Here is a 23,454-nt window from a genome sequence, read left to right on the forward strand (position 1 = left end):
TTTCCAATTCTTTACATTTTCTACAACCACCATCTCACTTTCTCCACTTATAGTCTAAAATGAGAAATTACGGAGTCTTTTTATATGATTCAACCAGTTTTTCAATGCAGTGAACACAACCTTCAGGGAATTTTCACAAGCCTTTCTTCCAGAATGATACCCCTTAGGAATGTCTAGGCTTGCACTCTGCTGACTGTGACATCAGATCACGTGACCGAGGTCGCATGGCAAGCAGGGAGAAAATCTCTTTCCGATTCGTTTGATGTTCTGCAACGTACAAATGTATGAAGGTGAGAAAATTACCACAATTCGACTAGTACCAAATTACTATGGCATATTGTGCCATTTCTTTACCCTTATTTTCAACATCTAACTTCTTTCCCTTATTTTCAACATCTCACTTCTTCCCAGAATATGATAAGGTAAAAAGATAGGTATTACAATTCCAAAAAGGTACAGAGAGTATACAGCAAACAACCTCTGATATTCCTTGTCTTTACTTACCTATTATTTCAATATCTATGTGACCATCAAGCCCCTTAGGATCGACATCAAAATATGCTGTAGAACCAGCAACAACATCTTTGAGTCCTTCACCCCTTAAAGTCACCATTCGTGACTCTTTATGCTTCATCTGACGAACTTCTCTAGCACCTAGTTCCAACACATCACACTGGAAAGGGCTACCTGCAAACAAAAATATAACAATTCAGGTGGCTTTTTACGGGATTTATTCTGGTACTCAGTGATAAAGGTGCAATAATAGAATCAGGAAATGACATATTCTGGAGGCATACTTTTTGAAGAAAGTATATTTTTAATGGCATTATACATTAAATGTTCATGGAAACTTCAATTTCCTTTCACCTCTAGCTGACAGAGTAGGACAAAGGAAAATGGGGGTCGGATGTGAGCCACACTTGATCAAACTACCAAAACCTTTATTGCTAAACACTTGAGGATTAGCACTTGAGTATGGTAGGAAAAGAGCAAGTGAAAGACAGAATATTTTGAACTGTGGACTGCAAACAATGAGACAGGTGGCACAATATAAAGTAATTAACAAGTGAAATACTGAATGTATGTGGAAAGCTAAAATTAAGTGCCAGATCACAATCTGAACCCGACACTGTGCTACCAGCTGCACTAAACTTTATGTTTCATGGGCTGATTCAGAAGTTCCGGTTTGTTTCCCTCCTTACTTTGCAGACTGCAAAGATGGACTGGCACCTCTAACAACAGCACATGCATGGAGGGGAACAAGTGGCAGACTGAGGCTGAGTGCAGTGCAGTGTAGTTCAGTACACACTACTCTGCACTACGGTGTAGCCCACTGCCTACTGGAGGCATGGGCCCAGTGCACAGTTTTAGCTTGACACACTTGTTTATTTGGCATGTACTCTGCTAAAGGGTAGAAATATGTCTTCTTTGTAAGTGACTTAGTTCTTGTCCTGTAGTTGCTGTGAATGAGTTGCATAATGTCTTATATCTATGTACTTGAAATCTAGCAATCACTCCTAACTAGCTGGTATTTTAACATAACAGGGCATATACAAAACCCATGTGCTTGTGCAGATTTATAATTTCAAAGAAACAGAATTGACCCTGAAATGGTAGCTCATGTATACATAGGAACATCTAACTTAAGTCACACTGTTCAACACAGTCATTGTGAAAAAAACTTATTAGTTCCCAGAAAATTCCCTGTTCTGCTTGGTTTCAATAACATGCTGATGTACAAGGCCTACCAGTAACCTATAATAAGTGCAACCCCATGGCACCAGAACGACACTCATTCACTACTGAGTAATGCCACAGTCCACTGCAATAATATAGCTTCTAAGCTCTAACCTCTTTAAGAGCTGTGTTTACAACAGTTTACCAAAGACAATGAACTGACAGTATGGATGCAAGTACAATTCAGCCATTTTACCTGGTTACTGGTTTCATCCAGCAACGAAGAAGCTATCAATACCGTACTGAACTCTAAAGTCAAAACTAGATGTTTCACATTGAGAACACTAGATTGTGCTAAAAATTGAGATCAGTCACGAATACTGCAATTTTCAGATGACTGGCAGAGAGACAACAGAATACGATGAACCGGCCATCCTCGCAGAGGAGCTCAACTCCGCATTGCTGCTGCCATTTATTTCAAGGTCATCTCTCAGTCCTACGGCATTGCCAGTTAGTTATAATTTAGTAAAAAGATACAGACATCCCTATTTTTATCCTATAATATGATGATTTACTTTCCAAAAGAAAATTCTTGAAGCTGCGATTTTCCATCTTTATATTGAATGAACAGTCATTCCGTAATGGATGAGCTCGAACTATTGCTGCCATGCCAGGAAGTTAGAACAATGCACGAATTTCAGAAATGTAAACTTAAACTAACAAAAATTATCCTTGCAATAAGATATAACAAAAAGTGTGTGTCATAATACTTGACTACAAAATATATCAGAATAAAAACAACATGTCAAAGCATTTCAGCCCAGATAGCAAAAGCACATGTGAAATTATTTGGTTAAAAAGTGATATCAAATCCCTTTACAAAAATAAAGATATTCTCAAATCACAGCTGTAAAACATACAACTACAGGTTGTAAAAAAATCTACAACACAAATTGCAGGAGATTCTCCTCACACATAGATGAAGAAATTATGTTACACAAACATGGGTCTTGAAACAATTTGTATCCATGGTAAAACTCATTTTCTCCAACTCACTAACCAGGGGAAATACACAAGAACACAACGTTAGACTCGTGGGGAACATGCACTCTCGGTGATGTCTGCTTACGTTGTGCACTGCCAGTTTGTTGTTTTACATGTCCCTGTTGCCACGTGATGTCCACCATTGCTTGTTTAAAGGTAACATCATCTGTTCCAGCGATCAATATGACCATTGAAAGCACACATAATACCACATAGAATGAATCAGAGATTTGGCTTCTGCAATGGCCGTGTACACAAATTCAGAGATGGCAGATGCCCATTTAGTGTACAGAACACACCGCAACAGGAAAACATTTGACGCCACTAATCATTGTCTTAGGGAACATGGGGCAGTTAAGCCTGATACTTGCAACTGTGGCAGGCCTAGGAGGATGAGGGAACCACAGTGGGGGGCGGCAATTCCTCACGCAGTAAACGAGGACCCTAGTGTCAGTACGAGACATGTAGCTGCAACACCGAATGTTGACCACATGACTGCCTGATAAGTTTTATGTGACGACCAGCTGTATCCGTACATTTACAGCATGTGCAAGCACTACTAGCAGCTAATCGTACTGCATGGGTACTCTTTTGCAAATGGTTTATTCATCAAAGTGTCAACCCTAATTATAGTGCAACAGTGCTGCTCACAGATGGGGTATCATTTCAGCGAGATCAGATTGTAAATTTTCACAATCAGTGTGTAAGGGTAGTTGCATGTCAATATTCATGCAACTGTTGAAGCAAGTCATCAACAAAGATTTTCTGTCAATGTTTGGACTGGCATAGTAGGCATGGTAGGACATCACTTCCTTCCACCCAAGCTCAACGGAAAAAGTTAACATAATTTTGTAGAGATTGTTCTACCTGATCAGTAGCACATATGCCTCTAGCTATGCAATCAATCATGTACTTCATGCACGATAGAGCATCATCTTATTTTAGTGTTAATATCTGTCGTCTTCTAGCAAGAGAAACTCCTCCCCCCCCTCAGATTTAGTGGTAAAATGGAACAGTAGAGAGCCTATCAAAAACTGAACACAGGTCAAGCATGAAAATAAGAAGGTGCACGGAACTGTGAAAAGAAAAACAAAATAGACACAGTGAACGGTCCAAGCTCAAAATGTGTAACATTCACTGAATGTGATTGGCCACAGCATCATTGTCATGTGGTTACAATGTTGGAATGCCAAGCAGAAAGTCCCAGTTCAAACCAACTCCGTGAACCCCCCTTTCTCTTTCCATAAATTTATGAAATATCTGTCTGGTCACTGATATGAGTTCAGAGAAGACGGGGTGGGGCTGAGGGGCGTTCGGAGACGGGTTGCGGTGTTGTGAGGACGGATTGCGGGGTCGTGAGGACGGGATGCGGGGCCGTGAGGACGGGATGCGGGGTCGTGAGTACGGGATGCGGGGTCGTGAGATGGGGCGGGGTTGAGAGACGAGGGGGGGAGCAGGCAGGGGGAGGGAGGGGGCAGGGGGAGGGTGCGGGGCTGGTTGGGAGGGGCGGGGGAGGGAGACATGGTGCCGTGAGTGTGGTGGGGGTGCGTGGGCGGAGGGGTGGGGGGATGGGCAGGGGCGGGAGTGGGGAGGGGGAGGGAGTGGGTGGAGGGGGAGATGGGGATAGGCGGAGTGGGGAGAGAGGGAGGGAAAGAGGGGGAGGGAGGTGAAGTCTGAAGATGGCTTGTCTTGCTTGTGAGAGGAAACCAGAGTGCATTAACTGCAGCACAGTCGATAGAACCACTCATATAGAGTTGAGTGAATGACTCAGAGGCTCAGACGGTTCTGTGACCATGTATAGGCTGCAAATTCCTCAACTTATTCCATAGGATGGAGAGGTTTTGGGTTCTGCTAAATAGGTCAGGAGTCCACTACACACTGTAGGTGGCTACACGGATAGCGTGGGCAGTGTGGCGTGGACTTTGTGATTTTTTAGGTTAAAGTTTCTCAGGGAAACAGAAAAGGACCTTCAGTCTCAAAGGATGCGAGCTGAACACTATAAGAATGTAGATCTAGAATCATCTGTGTAACAGTTGAAAATTGTGCTAGCTTTGTTGGGGAAAATATCAGAGCTCCAAGTGCTAACAGAAAGCACTGATGCTTAGGTCCTTATAGGCACTGAAAGTTGGCTAAGCCTGATATAACAATTATCTGAATTTACAATGTAAGTGTACACCAGATGTGATTTTATTTCACAGAAATAATATCGACAGCAAGTGACAGATTTATACCAAATAAATTAACAAAAAACAGAGCTTATCCCACAGGTCAGAACGCTGTGGCTGAAACAACAAAAACAGCATGACAAATTTAAATGAATGCAAGATCTCCAATACTGGTGATCTTTTACAAAAGCTCAAAATTTAGCATGGACTTCAGTGCGTAGCCACAATTAAACTTTGTCTCTTTGTCCAAAGAGATTCTGGCTGCATGTAAATTATTCTAGTGGAAGGACACAATCAATGCCTTCTCCGTGCGATAGCAATGAAAATACTACGATGACAGTGTTGCTAAAGCAGAGTTATTAAACATAGCCTTTTGAAATGCCTTAATCAAAGAAGACAAAGTGAACATTCCAGAATTCGAATCAAGAACAGCTGCCAACGTGAGTAGCATCAAAGTACATATCCTCTGAGTAGGGAAGCAATGTAAATCACTTAACAAATGCAAGTGTTCTCTTCCAGGCTGTATACCAACTACCGTATTTACTCGAATCTAAGCCGCACTTTTTTTGTAATCCAAAAAACCGGCTGCGGCTTAGAATTGAGTGCAAAGCAAGCGGAGGTTCTGAAAAATGTTGGTAGGTGCCGCCACAACTAACTTCTGCAGTCGAATATATGTAGCGCTACACAGGCAAGCTTTGTAGGCACAAAGATAAATACTGGCGCCAAAACCTCAGTGCCAGTAAAAAAAAAAAAAAAAAAAAAAAAGGGAGGGTGCCAGACGAGCTTTCCGCCCTGAGTTTCGACCACCGCGTTTTCATACATTATCCAACGAAGTAAATACAAATTACGTATTGTTCATCTTCGAATGTAGCAGAATTTCAATGTACTACGAAAATCCGACTGGCAAGACAGGGATGTTTGTCAATATGGCCAACTCTACGTTCTCAATTTTTTCCTACCTGTGAGAAGAGATGGTTCCTAATAAGAACCTGATGAAATGTAAATCACATGCAGTATTCTCTTCACCATAAGAATAATACGAAAAACATTTTGCCACGTATTTTTCATGTTTGCTGCTATCTCATTTAAATCCTGTCTGCCTAATAAAGACGAAACTAGAGTGAGACAACAGCAAACGCGGAAGAATATAAGTATCGTGCCATGTTTATATTCGTATTATTCTTATGCCTAATAGTGATACAGTCAGAAATGAAGCACGGCAACTGACTAGATTTTTAAACCTAAGATGACTAATTTCTGTGCAGAATTTGATGTACTAAAGAAGCGGCCGCAAAGATTTTCAAACGGAGAAAAATTTTCACCTAACTCTCATTCAGAACATGTTCTGTCATACGCAGTCTATTATTTGGTTCTTGTTGATCATTATCAAAGAAAGCAGCAGAGTAAGTAACAACAAATAGCAGTCTCTTGCCATTGTTTCGCTAATGAGACGATTCCTCTCTCTCCTTTTTTTTAAGCGGCGGTAGCACGCACAAAAGCAAGCCATGCCGCGAGCCGCGACAGGTCGTAAACACGCACTATCAGAATGGGACAAACAATGCATGACACAGTACAGTAATGCATTTTCAGCTTAAGAGTGACGTAAACACCTATAACAAAGAAAGCGGCAATTATCAGATCGAAGAAAACCAAGCAATCAATTCAAACCAGACGAAGCACGTGAAAAAGGAAGGGTACCCGAATAAATACGGACGGAGCGCCTGACGCATAGCAATGGCTACCTGGTAAAGCTTAACTGCTATGCTTACGACTCGAACCAAACTACTGTAGCTGTATCGTCATTCATTCGACCTAAATTGTGTCTCATATTACAATGGACCAACTTTGTTTCGATTTGGAGGTGCGGCCTAAAACTTTTCTCTCCCCTTGAATTTCGAGACTAAAATTTCAGGTGCGGCTTAGATTCGGAAATTTTTTTTTCCTTTATTTCGAGTCTCATTTTTCAGGTGCGGTTTAGATTCGAGTAAATACGGTAGGTTCTTTCAGAGTATGCTGACACAATAGCTCCATACATGTACAGCATATACATATACAACAGCTCGCTCAATGAAAGATCCTTACCCAATGACTGGAAAGTTGCATAGGCCACATCAAAATTCAAGAAAGGCAGTAGGAGTGATGATGATTAGGTCCCATACTCGGAGGAGTGTAGGGGTAGATGCGGGAGACCCGCACCACTGACTAGGCAAAGTCAGCAGTAGGAGTGATCCACTTAATTACAAGCCCATATCATTAACATCAATATGGAGCAGGATTTTGCAACACATATTATGTTCCAACATTATGAATTACCTCAAAGAGAATGGTCTAGTGACAAACAGTCAACACAGATTAGAAAACTATCATTCTTGTGAAACACAACTAGCTCTTTAATCAGACAATGTGTTGAATGCTATCAACAAGGGACTTTAACTTTATTCCATATTTCTAGATTTCCAGAAGGCTGTACCTCACCAATGCCTGAAATAAAATTGCATGCTTATGGAATATCGTCTCAGTTATCTGACTGGGTTCATGATTTCCTGTGAGAGGTCACAGTTCATTGCAACTGATGAAAGTCATCGAGTAAAACAGAGGGGAGTTCTGGCATTACTCAACATAGTGTTATAGGCCCTCTGCTATTCCTTATTTACATAAATGATTTAGGATGCAATCTGAACAGCCGTCTTCGGTTGTTTGCACATGATGCTGTGGTTTATTGACTAGCAAGATCATAAGAATATCAAAACAAATTGCAAAACAATTTCAAAAAGTGTCAATCAACCCTTCATAAAGAAAAGTGTGAGTTCATCCACAAGAGTGCTAAAACAGAATCCACTGAATTTAGGATACACAATAAATCAATCAAATCTAAAGGCCGTAAATTCTACTAAATGCTTAGGAACTACAATAAAAAAACGATATAAATTGGAAAGAACACATAGAAAATGTTGTGGAAAAGGCAAACTAAAGACTGTGTTTTATTGGCAGAATATTTAGAAAATGCAAAAGATCTACTGAAGAGACTACCTGCACTACACTTGTCCATCATCTTTTCAAGTACTCCTGCACAGTGTGTGATCCTTACCAGACAGGATTAACGGAGACACTGAGGAAGTTCAAAGAAGGGCAGCATATCTTGTTAACCGAGAAATAGGGGAGAGAGTGTCATGGACACAATAGAGGATTTGGGGTGGACATAATTAAAACAAAGACATTTCTCACTGCAGTGGGATCTTCTCCCGGAAATTTCAATCATCAACTTTCTCCTCTGAACACAAAAATATTTTGTTGACGCCAACCTACATAGGGAGAAATGATCATCACAATAAGGGAAATCAAGAGCTCACACACGTTGTTGGAGAGTGAAATAACAGAATTATTGTGAAGGTGAACACTCTTCCAAGCATGCAAGTGTGATTTGCTTAGTAGCAATGTAGATATAGATGTAGATGTCCTTGGTCCTTTAACATAAATCATGGAGATGCATTAAAGCATGTTCCATCTTCATGTCAGAGGCAGTACCCAGCATTACGTTTTGAAATAGCTATGTAACCTCCTGTACACCACCTTAAGATAAACTTCAAAAGGTTCGAAGATCAGCTCACAGAATACGGAAGTATTTCAAAAAGTTACTGGTTGCAATTTTCTGTAATCATATTGAACAAACAGTCACAGTTTCTTAAACATTCATAATGGATAAACTTAATATTTTTATTACTTCAACCTGTGGAAAAAACAGAACCACTGACATGTTTGGACTGAAAATAATATATGAACATTGAAAGGTTATAGACGCATGTGATCCATATTTTATTATGAAAACATAAAAATTTTCTGAGATAAAAAATGAAATACCTTGTGAAACTGTACCACCTGTGTAACATAAAATGTCATCGCTAATGAATTTGCATTCTGTTGGACATAGTGGAAACTTCTGGTGAGAAAGCTGTTAAGAAAACTACGAAATTAATTTCGGTAACCTCTGAGGCATCATTATTATGTCGTGTCACGTATGAGTGCATTTTAGTTATGAGAGATTCCATGCGAGCCAGTGTGGGAGTGCTTGTTTGCCACTGCCGGGATTTTAGTTCCGATGGGTCAACTTAATATTACCGAAAATATTCCCTACCCCCTGAAAATTTTTTGTTTGCAGTTCTTACTGACCCTTCATCACTGCACCTGTCAGTCAAATCATCGATATACAGTATACATAAGTACTTTCAGGCTAATTTTTCCACTTAAGTCGAGCGAAATATATTTTTGCATGTGGTTTTTGTGAAACCCAAGTTTTATTGAAGTATACTGTTAGACTATTGTCCCCTGCACACAGTAAGTGCATTTTACACAAAACTTCATGCTTACTGCTGCAATGTCTTTGGATTCTATTTAAATTTTTTGTCAATCATTATACTTTCTGAATCAGAAGACAACTGAACAGAGAAGAAAAAGAATGAAGTTCTACAAGTCAGAACAATTATATTTTTCACTGCGATCACTCTGTATTTTTCTAGCTCTGAGTACTCTCCTCTGTCATAGTATCAAAATACTGTTCTACACACTAACTTCTTGCCAGAATTGTCAAATTATATAATTTCCATTTTCATTAGCCTTTCTTGGAGAATCAAAACCTGTGCTCACATCTAGAAATTCTACCAATATTTACTGTATTGTTAGTAAAACATACAGTCAATTCGAAAATACTACAAGGTTGTTTTTGGCATTTTATGAACTAGCACAAAATTTATATTACTCCTGGGTTCTTTAAGGTTGGCCAGATCAGAAAAAATCCTTAGTATGTTCAATATGACAATTTTAGGTTGTTTTCACATGTTTTTTTGGCCTATATGCACACTGACTGGAGTAAGGTTACATGTATGCCCTTGCTCCTGCATTTCATTCACTACCAAACACACATCAATGCTTTATTCTGTAAAAGACTGAAACCACAAGTGAACACACAGTATCACACAGAAGCACAGAACATTCAGCTGACACTGACCTAGTGCACTGCTAAGTGTACATGCGGCAATGAAGCTGTAAGGCAGGCAAATCACAGTGCTTAGTGCCAGCGGACTACAGGGAGTGGATGTGACCATGCTGTACCTAATTTTGTGACAAGACACTTAGTGAAGCAAACTCCTTAGAAGTTTTTGCAAAAATTCACAGAAATATATGTGCCATAAAAGTTAACAGTTTAAGACGTGTTTTAAAGCATTTTCCCATATGGAAGTAGAATTCGAGGTACAAAATGTAACTTGACCCAACAACCTAAAGGATCCTTAGCCACTTTTAGCAGTTTCTTCCTTCTTTCATTTCTCCTGTTATACAACTTCTTATGGGAGCTGCTAGGCCTTTCACACTTTTTTTTTTTTTTTTTTTTTTTTTTTAAATAATGACTCATGTTTCTGTGGCTAGTTGCTCTTTCAAATGTCACACCACTATCCTAACCAAGTACAGGACTAATGTTTCCTACGCACACAAATCCTGCCTGTATTATTTTGTATGAATGTCTCATTTTGTATTTGCTCATAAACCACATATCATATGCATGAAATGGGTTTTGATAGATCTCTCCTTGTCAGAATCAGTTTATTATATAGCTTTATGCCAGTAAATCCAAAACTATTTTGAAATATATCAAAAAGAAAGATGATGAGACTTACCAAACAAAAGCGCTGGCAGGTCGATAGACACACAAACAAACACAAACATACACACAAAATTCTGGCTTTCGCAACCAACAGTTGCCTCGTCAGGAAAGAGGGAAGGAGAGGGAAAGACGAAAGGATTTGGGTTTTAATGGAGAGGGTAAGGAGTCATTCCAATCCCGGGAGCTATTTTGAAATGTATTTAATCTAGTGTATTCTAAATCCATATTATTTCTGTTCCTTGTTCCATAACTGTGGACTGAATTTCTGCAAGTTGAAACCTTTGGCTGCTTTCTCATAGAGGAGACTGACTTTCATATAGAGGGAAGCTATAGTCAGTGTTTTAATATTTTTAGGTCTTTGACCTGTGGCTAGCACATATCTTTGTTTGCAATTTTCAACGCCTGTAATCATCCTCTTCCCCACCCCCACCCCCACCCCCATCCCCTTTCTGCCACACGAGCACTATTATCGCTCCATCGCCACTGTGCAAACTTATTAGTGTTTTTCTTCTCACTTCGTCTCTCTACTGAGAATGTTCATTACAAAGATTTGCAGGGTAAAGAACCAGGTAGATCACTCAAACATACAAATTGACTATTATTATGCAAGTAGAGGGCAATGAAACAAGCAAATAATCCTAACATGCAGGTCCTAAAACCAACAGTTTCCCCGATACGATACACTCACATGTGCAGTCGTGCCAATGTTACGACATTGTTAATCTTTATTCAGAAGACATCCCCCACGGTGAAAGAATGAATATGGTACATACATGATGATGGACGGGCACTATTTCACGTGGCCATTTGGGAATATACAGAACAAATTCTCTACAAGTGTTTCGGCTGTGGCTTGCCAATACTGCCACCTCACGTGTTTCCTGATTCAAATCTGTTGAACTTTTAGGTGTGAAGCCCTGTCAATGAATTCCGGGAATGCAGCTCAGATGATAGAGCACTTGCCAGCAAAAGGTACAGGTCCCGAGTTCGAGTCTCAGTCCGGCACACAGTTTTAACCTGCCCCGAAGTTTCCTATCAGTGCACACTCCACTGCAGAGTGAAAATCTCATTCTGGAAACATCCACCAGGCTGTGGCTAAGTGATGTCTCCACAATATTCTTTCGTTCGCAGAAGAGCTTCTGTGAAGTTTCAAAGGTAGGAATGAAGTACTGGGAATTGAAGCTGTGAGGATAGGTCGTGAGTCACGCTTGGGTAGCTCACACGGTAGAGCTCTTGCCCACGAAAGGCAAAGAGGTACCAAGCTCGAATCTCTGTCCGGCACATAGTCTTAATCTGCCATGAAGTTTCATACCAGCAAACACACTGCTGCAAAGTGAAAATCTCTTTCTGAATGCTTAGAATCTTTGAATGTGTATGGGCACCAACAAGGAGACAGGCTGCAGCCCACTCTTCCTCCACACAAATTGCGGCCATCCGGATCACTTATCGTAATGTGTTTGCCCTAAAGTGCCTGTCTGCGGCTCGGGCACTCAAGGACACCATTAAAAGGTGTTCGTGCACTCAGTTGTAATTTGTCATTTTGGAGAGTATCGGCACACTTACAGTTAACAAAGTAAATGGTAGATCCCTCTACAATTGGCTACAGTTCAAGGATTAGAGGAAGGAAACATCACACTACTTTCAATAGCATCGTGCCTAGTTAAGCTGTGTTGTATTCAAACTGATCAGGCTTTACCCTTACTATGAGACACACAGAATCTCTCAGCTGCAGGACTGTTTGTATATAAAACATAATTTTCAAAAGCGCTTCTAAGAACCCCATATTATAATTATTTATCCTTTTTCTGTGTACCTGATTCATAATAATTTTCTTTTTTGAACTTCACTATGAAACTGCCTATCCACTTTATTGTAGAAGTAATGGGAACTTTGGGATGGAAAGATAACAGACTGTTGTTCCATTTAACACAATGCAATAATCAGAAAATTCATATCAATAATATTCTAGATAACTCATGATGACCACCTCTGTAATCGAACGGTTAGAGTCATCACTTTCGGTGTGGAAGGAGACAAGCCTTCATATTTTTTCTGAGGTAAGGTGGTCTGGAAAGGGGTCCATTCAACCTCACGAGGTCAAATGAGGAGCTCCTCAAATAAGGAAGTGGCGGCATCGTCGCGATTTGTCTACGGACAATGACAGCTGGGGGGATCGACAACATGCCTATCGCGTAGCCCACAGTCCTAGATCGCTCTTCGTACTCCTCGTAGGTGGCAGATGGTCGATCTGAAGAGGCCTAAGGTATAATCTGTAAGTGACATATTTGTTTATATATCCGTAATGCAATGAATAGTTTCACATTTTTTAATGTAATCTAGTACTTTCTTTATATGTTTTTCTCCACTATTCACATAATAATACGATTCTGATGTAATGATAAGTGACCATGAAAGCAAAAATCTAACCTGGCACATCTTCTTCGTTGAATGAGATGTTGACAAAATGTGGTATCGGTTCATGAGGCACAAATGTGACATCGTACAATCCTCTGGAACAGGCTACTACCTCTGCTTTAACCGTTGTCTTGTCTGTACTAACAACCAGCTCCAGTGTGCCCTCTCCTGCTTCTGAGGCATCCACTGTGAATGTCGCTGGTTTACCAACCTAATTTTTTAAGGGAAAATTCACATTTATTAGTACAGCACACATAAATGTATTACGAAATCAGCATTTTCTGTAGAAATGTAACTTACAAACAAATGTAATGACATCAGTTCTTTAAAAAAATCTAGCCGCAACTATTATATCATAATATTACATGCTTCCTCCATTTTGATTATGTTTGCTCATACTCTACTTGACGCAACGTAATGACCAATATTTTTAACACCTCAGGACAGTGGCACTACACTACCTGCATTCACTGCAAATCAAAGATACTGCATTTTTTTCCTTACATTATGATATGTCAACAGTTCCCATGTGGTTCATATTGTTTCTGAAACAGGCACCACATGTGTAATTGTTTTAAGTTAGTTCATATACAGGGTGTCCCACTCAAACCTCCCCCAATAACAACCCAGGAGAGAAAAACCATATTCATACGACAATGAAAAATGCACCACATTGTAGAGCATTTCAAAGAATTTTTATTCCTGTGTCAGAAGTGCCAAGTATTGTCGCCAGAGTGCATAGTGGTCGCATGAAGTGAAAACGGTGACTCCACAGCAGCGCGCGCAACCAGTAGTGTGGTTTGCAGAAACAAAATTGCCAATTACTGTGCAAAGAAATTATCATCACGTGTAAGAATATGATCCACCTGATGTGAAAACTATTAAGGAATGGTATAGGATGTTTCTGGCAACAGGAAGTGTTCTGAAGTTCAAGTCACTTAAAGATGATAATAGACAATTAAATGAAATTCGCTAACTTAAAAAGTAGAGCGGGAAGAACGATTAAATACTAAATTTAGTGAATTAGAAATAAAAGTTTTAATGGATATGACCAACCTATGCACTGAATTTATGGATAAAATTTATGAGAAGGATACTAAATGTGAAACTATTTCAAAAGGGCATGGTGATTTGTCAGATAAAATCTGTAACTGTAAAAGTAGTTACTTGAAGGCTAATGTGCAAATTGAGGATCTGTCCAAAAAGATGTCAGAATTCAAAATAAACACTTGCAAGGGCATAGATAAATATTTAAAGCACCAAACTAAAAAAATAGATGATGATCTTCTTGAGCGGATATAAGTTAAAAATAAGGAAATTGAAGAGGAAGTCAATACCACTCTTGAGTTGAAACAAGCTGAGGTAGTTAAGGAAATGGCAAATGATGAACTTATCAAATTATTTGTTAGTGAGTTTCAGGAAGTAATTGAAGAATTACCTAAGTGGCAAAGTGACATAAATTTTAAATTGCCAAAAAAAAAAAAAAAAAAAAAAAAAAAAAAAAAAAAAAAAAAAAAAAAAAAAGAGCTTCACGAAATGTATTGAGTACAGACTGCTATTCTGAAGACATGCTTAGGAATAATAAATCCTGTAGTTGAGTAAAATGTAACTGTTGCGGGAATACACCCGATACATTTTGTGATTGTTATGGAAATGAAAATGACACTTTTGTACAAAGGGGGTACTTGTCGTCTTTAAAGGTTGCGACAAGCACATTCCGAAGCAGACAGTTTCCTACCTTTTCAACTGAAAAAGATGACATCCATCCAAAAATTTTCATCAACAATTTTAAGCATATTTTTCCTCGCAGTTGGTCTGAACATGACAGACTTCAATTTATTGTGTCCAAGACCACAGATGAAGCAGTACTGTGGGCGGCAGAAGTGTGTGAGAATTGTAATAGATGTGCAGAGTCTGAACAACTTTTCTTAGTGAAATACAGGTCGAGTAGCAAACAAGAGAGGCGATGAAAGGAGGTGTATCAACTGGAGTTTTATAATAGTAAATGAAGTTCATTAAGACAGTATTTTGAGAAATACATTAATAAAACGAGGTACTGGAGTGATCCTATTTCCAATAGAGAAGTGATACGTATTTTAAAAAGGAAGATTACCTATTCACATACATGAAAAAATTATAAATGTCCCTGACTATGACGTGGAACAGTTCCTGTCTGTAGTCGATTCAATTGATACGATAATAGATGTCCAAGTATGGAATATTAATCAAATTTCTAGCTCACAATGTAATAATAATAATAAATAATAATAATAGACCATTCTTGCATAGCCCGCCAAATAACCCACAAGTCGAAACAACGATAACAACTATCAACACAATCATACACAACAAAATAAATGAAAAAACAACTATGGAAGAGTTACTCACTACACCAAATATACACACTAGGCAGAGATCAGAACCAACCAAGACACAGAAGAAACCCACAAAACCAGCATGGCAACACAGGCTACAGATCATAATAGAAAAACTGAGAACGACATCGGACAGCTAACACAATTTATAAGAAATGAAATATCAGACAAAAAACGAAAAAGGTTAGGTGAAATCTCACAACAAGAAGTGATAGAGCAATTAGATGAAAAGAAGCAGAAATTACAAGCATTGGCCAAATGACTTAGAAGATACAAAGAAAGTGAAAATAGAAGGAAACAAAACCAAACATTCAACACAAACCAAAAGAAATTTTACCAGACAATAGATAACACACACATTACAATAGACAATCCACCAAACATGGAACACTTCTGAAGCAACATATGGTCAAACCCGGTACAACATAACAGGCATGCACGGTGGTTACAAGCATGAACAGGCACATACAAGATGATACCACAAATCCTGAAGTGATAATTTTGCAACATGAAGTCACCCAAGCAATTCATTCTGCTCACAATTGGAAAGCCCCTAGAAAAGATAAAATAGCAAATTTCTGGCTAAAGAAGTTCACCTCAACACATTCACATCTAACTAAATTATTTAACATATTTAAAAAACAAAGATGATGTGACTTACCAAACGAAAGCGCTGGCCGGTTGATAGACACACAAACAAAGACATAAAATTCAAGCTTTCGCAACCAACAGCTCCTTCATCAGGAAAGAGGGAAGGAGAGGGAAAGACGAAAGGATGTGGGTTTTAAGGGAGAGGGTAAGGAGTCATTCCAATCCTGGGAGCGGAAAGACTTAGCTTAGGGGGGAAAAAGGGACAGGTATACACTCGCACACACACATATCCGGGTGCAGACAGATATGTATATGTGTGTGTGTGTGTGTGTGTGTGTGTGTGTGTGTGTGTGTGTGTGTGCGCGCGCGCGCGCGAGAGTGTATACCTGTCCCTTTTCCCCCCTAAGGTAAGTCTTTCCGCTCCCGTGATTGGAATGACTCCTTACTCTCTCCCTTAAAACCCACATCCTTTCGTCTTTCCCTCTCCTTCCCTCTTTCCTGATGAAGCAACCGTTGGTTGCGAAAGCTTGAATTTTGTGTGTATGTTTGTGTGTCTATCAACCGGCAGCGCTTTCATTTGGTAAGTCACATCATCTTTGTTTTTTAAACATATTTTTCCCACGTGGAATGTTTCCCTCTATTACAAATAATTTAACAGTTACATTGCAGACCCATACACATTCCCTGATACACTTACACATGGAATAACTTGTTGAAACCTAAAATCATGCAGACACAGCAAACCCAGCTAAATATCGCCCCATAATATGCCTACCAACAATATACAAAATATTAACTTCAGTCATTACACAGAAATTAATGACACATACAACACAGAACAAAATTGTAAATGAAGAACAAAAAGGCTGTTGCAAAGGAGCACGAGGATGTAAAGAGCGACTGATAATAGATGCAGAGGTGACATACCAAGCTAAAACTAAACAAAGGTCGCTACACTACGCATACATTGATTACCCAAAAGCTTTTGATAGTGTACCCCACTCATGGTTACTACAAATATTGGAAATATACAAAGTAGATCCTAAATTGATACAGTTCCTAAACATAGTAATGAAAAATTGGAAAACCACACTTAATATTCACACAAATTCAAATAATATCACATCACAGCCAATACAGATTAACCGTGGAATATACCAAGGAGACTCATTAAGTCCTTTCTGGTTCTGCCTTGCTCTGAACCCACTATTCAACATGCTAAATAATACAAATTACAGACACATCTAAAAACAAAGATGATGTGACTTACCAAACGAAAGCGCTGGCAGGTCGATAGACACACAAACAAACACAAACATACACACAAAATTCAAGCTTTCGCAACCAACGGTTGCTTCGTCAGGAAAGAGAGAAGGAGAGGGAAAGACGAAAGGATGTGGGTTTTAAGGGAGAGGGTAAGGAGTCATTCCAATCCCGGGAGCGGAAAGACTTACCTTAATGGGAAAAAAGGACAGGTATACACTCGCACACACACCCATATCCATCCGCACATACACAGACACAAGCAGACATTTATTATTTATGGATACAATATTACTGGAACATACCAACACAAAATCACAAATTTGCTATACATGGATGATCTAAAACTACTGGCAGCAACAAATCAACAACTCGACCAATTACTAAAGATAACAGAAGTATTCAGCAATGATATAAATATGGCTTTTGGAACAGACAAATGTAAGAAAAATAGCATAGTCAAGGGAAAACACAGTAAACAAGAAGATTACATATTGGATAACCACAGCGATTGCATAGAAGCGATGGAAAAAACAGATGCCTATAAATACCTAGGATACAGACAAAAAATAGGAATAGATTATACAAATATTAAAAAAGAACTAAAAGAAAAATATAGACAAAGACTAACAAAAACAGAATTGACAGCAAGAAACAAGAAAAAAGCTATAAATACTTACGCTATACCAATATTGACCTACTCATATGGAGTAGTGAAATGGAGTAACACAGACCTATAAGCACTCAATACACTTACACGATCACAATGCCACAAATATAGAATACATTACATACATTCAGCAACAGAAAGATTCACATTAAGCAGAAAGGAAGGAGGAAGGGGATTTCTCGACATAAAAAACCTACATTATGGATAGGTAGACAATTTAAGAAAATTCTTTCTAGAACGAGCAGAAGCTAGCAAAATACACAAAGCAATCACTCATATAAATACATCGGCTACACCATTGCAATTTCATAACCACTTCTACAACCCTTTAGATCACATAACACCAACAGATACGAAAAAAGTAAATTGGAAAAAGAAAACACTACATGGCAAGCACCCGTATCATCTAACACAGCCACACATAGATCAAGACGCATCCAACACATGGCTAAGAAAAGGCAATATATACAGTGAGACGGAAGATTCACGATTGCAATACAGGATCAAACAATACACACCAGATATTACAGCAAGCATATTATTAAAGATCCCAATACCACAACAGATAAATGCAGACTTTGCAAACAACAAATAGAAACAGTAGATCACATCACAAGTGGATGTACAATACTAGCAAATACAGAAAACCCCAGAAGACATGACAATGTAGCAAAAATAATACATCAACAACTTGCCATACAACATAAACTAATAAAACAACACGTTCCCGCATACAAGTATGCACCACAAAATGTACTGGAGAATGATGAATACAAATTATACTGGAACAGAACCATTATAACAGGTAAAACACCACCACATAACAAACCTGACATCATACTCACCAATAAAAAGAAGAAATAAACACAACTAATCGAAATATCCATACCCAATACAACAAATATACAGAAGAAAACAGGAGAAAAAATTGAAAAATACATCCAACTGGCTGAGGAAGTCAAGGACATGTGGCATCAGGATAAAGTTGACATTATACCGATTATACTATCAACTGCAGGAGTCATACCACACAATATCCACCAGTACATCAACGCAATACAGCTACATCCAAACTTATATATACAACTACAGAAATCTGTAATTATTGATACTTGTTCAATTACCCTAAAGTTCCTAAATGCAATGTAACATATACCGTACAGTTAAAAGGAAGTCACACTTGATCAAGATCCGCGTCACTTTCCATTTTTAACCAGACATAATGTCTGAGAAAGAAAAGAAATAATAATAGTATTAACAATAACAACAACCGAGACAGAAATACTAAAGCTATTCTACACGAAGGAGGGCGAGCGACATCTTACAGCTATAGTAAAGCCAATAATAATAATCAATATAAACATAACACCTATTATACTAAAGACACCTATGGAAATAATAATAATCAGGTGAATCAGACTAGTACAGGAAAACCAAATCGCAAACGCAGACAGAATGATTCGAATAATCGGTATGGTAATTCACGCAGACGTGATATATACCCAGAAGACAATCCTGATAGTATACAACCTTGGAAAGACCCTTCGACACCTGATGTTGGATGTGTGATGCAAATGTAACTCAACAAGCACAACAACCACAAGGACTGATACCACTTGGTAACGGAGCAATAAAGCTGTAAACGGAACAATTACCATATTCTGACCATACTCTAGGTATTGCTGAAGTACATGAACCACCGAATATGACATCTACCAAAAGATTAAACTAGAACCGGTCACTGAAAGCCTTCCTAGGAAGACTCGACTGGATGAGGAGGGCAGGCATCATTTTAAAGTGAATGTACTGAGGTATGATGATGATTTGGATCTAAGGGAGGAACTTATGGAAGAAAAACCTTACATTTTGAATACGTGTGGATGAATTTTGCAGGTAGTAGCTCAAGAAGTAATAAATGGTATTGATGTTGAAATTTTGATTGATACTGGAACAACTATTAGCATAATGACGCAAGATTGTTTTAAACAAATTAGTTGAGGAGCAAAAGTGCTTACATTTCCTGTTACTGGATGGATTGTACCTGAAGCATTTACTGCGAAAGTGCAAAAGGTCTCAAAGCAGGCACAAGTCAACATTATAATGCGGGGTGGGGTGGGGCTTCAATAGAAAGTACCTTCTCCATTGTTCCAAGAATGACCATTCCATGTGTTTGGGGTCTAGATTTTTGTGTAATTCTGGAGCAGTCATCAATTTAAAAGAAGGGACATGTACCTTGGACTCTGTAGGTGACGTTTTGACAGTCTCTATGATAAAGGGCAAAATAGTCCCGGATCAGAATTGCATGAAGTTAATGGTTAGCTATATTGGTATTGACTGTAATTTAGTTGGTGATATTTTCTATATGGAATATACTGGAGAAGAAATAAGTCAAGTTACACTTCAGGAGGAAATATCCGAATGCGAATACCTATCTGCAAGTCTAAGAGAAGATTTGTGTTGCTTGTTAAGTAATTATCTGCCCGTATTTAGCAGATGTCCCAGAATAATCAAAGGTTTTGAATACGACATTAAAACATATCCACACGAATCTTTTTATCGCACTATCTATTCTGTTCCTTGATCAAAGAGAGAGACAGTCAAGAAAGAAATTAACAAAATGTTAGAGTGGAGAAGTATAGAGCCCTCTCATTCTGAATATTGTAGCCCTATTTTGGCGTTCCTCAAAGCGAATGGTGATGTCAGATTAGTTCCAGACACCACGGAGGTAACAAGATAATCATACCAGTACAGACAAGACCTGAGAATTTGAATGAATTAATTCAGAAATTCTGTCATGCCCGCTTCCTGACATCTCTTAATATGAGAAGTTTTACTGGCAAAATGAAAATCTCGATTGAATTTTGAAAGTATATTGTTTTTATTTTTATGGGCAGAAGTTACCAATCCACTGTTATGCCATTTGGACTAAATATTAGTGGAAGTGTATTTATATTGGTGCTAGACACTGTACTTGGACAAGATTTGTTCGACAGAGTTACCTTGTATGTGGACGGCTTATACGAGAAGCATCTCGATCTGCTTGAAAACATATTTGCGAAATTCTTGGAGTATGGAGCAACAATAAATTTAAGGAAATCTAGATTCGCCAGAAGTCAACTTAAGTTCCTAGGACATGTAATTACGCCGGATAGTACGAGGGTCGGTCAAAAAGTAATGCCTCCCATTTTTTTTCTACTTAAATAAATTAAGTTAAGTGAAAAATTTGAATTTGGCGCTATTCCTCAAACCTTCTTCTGCAATCCACTGCAGTAGTAACTTTCTGTGTCAACAGGTGGCAGCACAGCAGAAGTTTGTAAGATGGCCGACATCGATGTTCGTTTGAGACAGCGTTGTGTGATTGAATTCTTGAATGCAGAAGGTGAAACGCCCATACGCATTCATGAAAGACTGAAGAAGGTGTATGGTGTTGTGACAGTGGATGTCAGCACTGTTAGACGATGGGTTCGTCGTTGTAAGGAAGCTGAAGGGCAAACACCGTTGACTGACGAAAAGCGGAGCGGCAGGCCGGTGAGTGCAGTGACTCCACACAACATTCAGCAAGTTGATGACATCATTCGTGGTGACCGTCGGGTGACTGCAGATGAAGTGTGTCGCATTATTTCTCTTAGTAAAGGCAGTGTGATCACGATTATTAAACAATTGGGGTACTCAAAAGTTTGTGCACGGTGGGTTCCAAGAATGTTAACCGATCAGAATAAAGAGGCAAGGAAAACAATAGCCTCCCAACACTTGCAGCGCTTCCGTTTGGAGGGAGATGAGTTTCTGAAAAAAATTGTGACCGGGGACGAAACATGGGTGCATTTTTTTGAACCCGAATCAAAGAGGCAGTCAATGGAGTGGCGTCACACAAGCTCGCCGAGGAAGAAAAAATTCAAAACTGTGCGATCGGCAGGGAAAGTTATGGCAACAGTTTTCTGGGATACAGAGGGTGTGATTCTGGTTGATTTTTTGGAGCAGGGATGCACAATAAATTCTGTTCAATACGTCACAACCCTCAACAAACTTAAAGCACGTCTTCAGCGAGTTCGCCCAACAAAATCAATGGCAGATGTTCTTCTTTTGCATGACAATGCAAGACCACACACCAGTCGTCACACCTCTGACGAGATTGTCAAAATTGGATGGGAAGTTTTGCCTCATCCCCCATACAGCCCTGACCTGGCACCATCAGACTTCCATCTGTTCGGGCCACTAAAAGAAGCTCATCGTGGGATTAATTTTGAAGATGAGGAGGCCGTCAAAACATCCGTGCGTCAATGGCTTAGGAAGCAGAGCTGTGATTTTTACCGTGCTGGGATACATGCCCTTGTTCAAAGATGGACCAAAACTGTAGAGATGGGCGGAGATTACATTGAAAAATGACAAAATGATCCTCAATGTTGTGGTTTTCAACCTATGTAATTGCATTTAAATTTCCTGACAATTAAATGTAGAAAAAAAAATAGGAGGCATTACTTTTTGACTGACCCTCGTATTATGCCGAATCCTAAGAAAATGAGTGCTATCAAAGTGTCCCTAACCTAAAAATAAAAAGGAATTAAAATCTTTCATGGGATTAGCCTCATTTTTCTGCAAATTTTTGCCTAATCAATTAATCAGCCAATAATGTTTATTACAGTTACTGTGAAAGAACATCATGTGGAAATGGACCCCTGGATGTATTCAAGCATTTGACAAAATCCGAGATGCTTTAGTTACATCATCTGAAACTTGAACAGGATTTTTGCATTGTCACTGATGCTTCTGAAACAGGCCTGCCTAGGCACTACACTTTTCCAAATGAATGATCCACAAGATATGAATACCATTAATATTATAGGATTCGCAAGTAGAACGCTCTCTAAATGTGAAAGTACCACAGAGTTAGAGGTACTAGCTGTGGTGCTTAAAAAGTTTACATATTTTGTCTACAGAAAAAGAATAACCATATTTTGTGACCACATAGCTTTGTCTTATATTTAATGGGAAGAATGTTTCAGTCAAGGTTAAGAAGATGGGCCTTGTTACTTCAAGAATATAACATTCCAGTGCAATACATAAATGGGAAGGACAACATTGTAGTCGATGCTCTATCTCATTTGCCTAGAAGACAGGATAATGAAGAATTTGAGAAAGAGACTTTATTTAGATTTCAAAGTAAGGAAACTGTCTACTGCATTTCGTGAGAAACAAATTTCAAAGTTGTGTCACAATATGTCGCAGTTGCAACAACAAGATCCTTACTGGAAATCTATTCGAGATGTAATCAGCCAAGGAGCTATGAATTATTCTGGTAGTCTATCTACTTTACCATGGAAATTATGCATTCCAAAGGAACATCTGGAATCTTTACTGTGACGCATCTGAAGTGGGGTACTTTGGATCTTTAAAATGCAAAGCCAAGTTAGCCCAATACTGCTACCATCCAAACTTAGAATGCTTGGCTAGTGACATTCAAAAGAAATTTAAGATTTGCCAGAAAACTAAACCCATCAACTATTGCCAAAAAAAATTGAATTACATCCAATCATACCACACCAACCTTTGACACTGACATCTTGTGATGTGTGTGGACTATATCCTACTACTTGTGGAAGATTT

General features: G+C 38.9%; 1 protein-coding gene across 2 annotated transcripts in view; it reads right to left on the reverse strand.

Annotated features, from left to right (window-relative positions):
• Positions 1–23,454, reverse strand: part of LOC126161294 (filamin-A) — a 917,852-nt gene that overhangs the window by 140,917 nt on the left and 753,481 nt on the right. For both annotated transcript variants that reach the window (XM_049917033.1, XM_049917034.1), the window contains exons 35-36: positions 12,967–13,165; positions 505–687 (exon numbers count right to left, since the gene is read on the reverse strand). In XM_049917033.1, coding sequence (XP_049772990.1) covers positions 505–687; positions 12,967–13,165 — 382 coding nt within the window. The remainder of the gene's footprint in view (positions 1–504; positions 688–12,966; positions 13,166–23,454) is intronic.

This window comes from Schistocerca cancellata, chromosome 2 (assembly GCF_023864275.1).
Source record: "Schistocerca cancellata isolate TAMUIC-IGC-003103 chromosome 2, iqSchCanc2.1, whole genome shotgun sequence".
Lineage (NCBI taxonomy): Eukaryota > Metazoa > Arthropoda > Insecta > Orthoptera > Acrididae > Schistocerca > Schistocerca cancellata.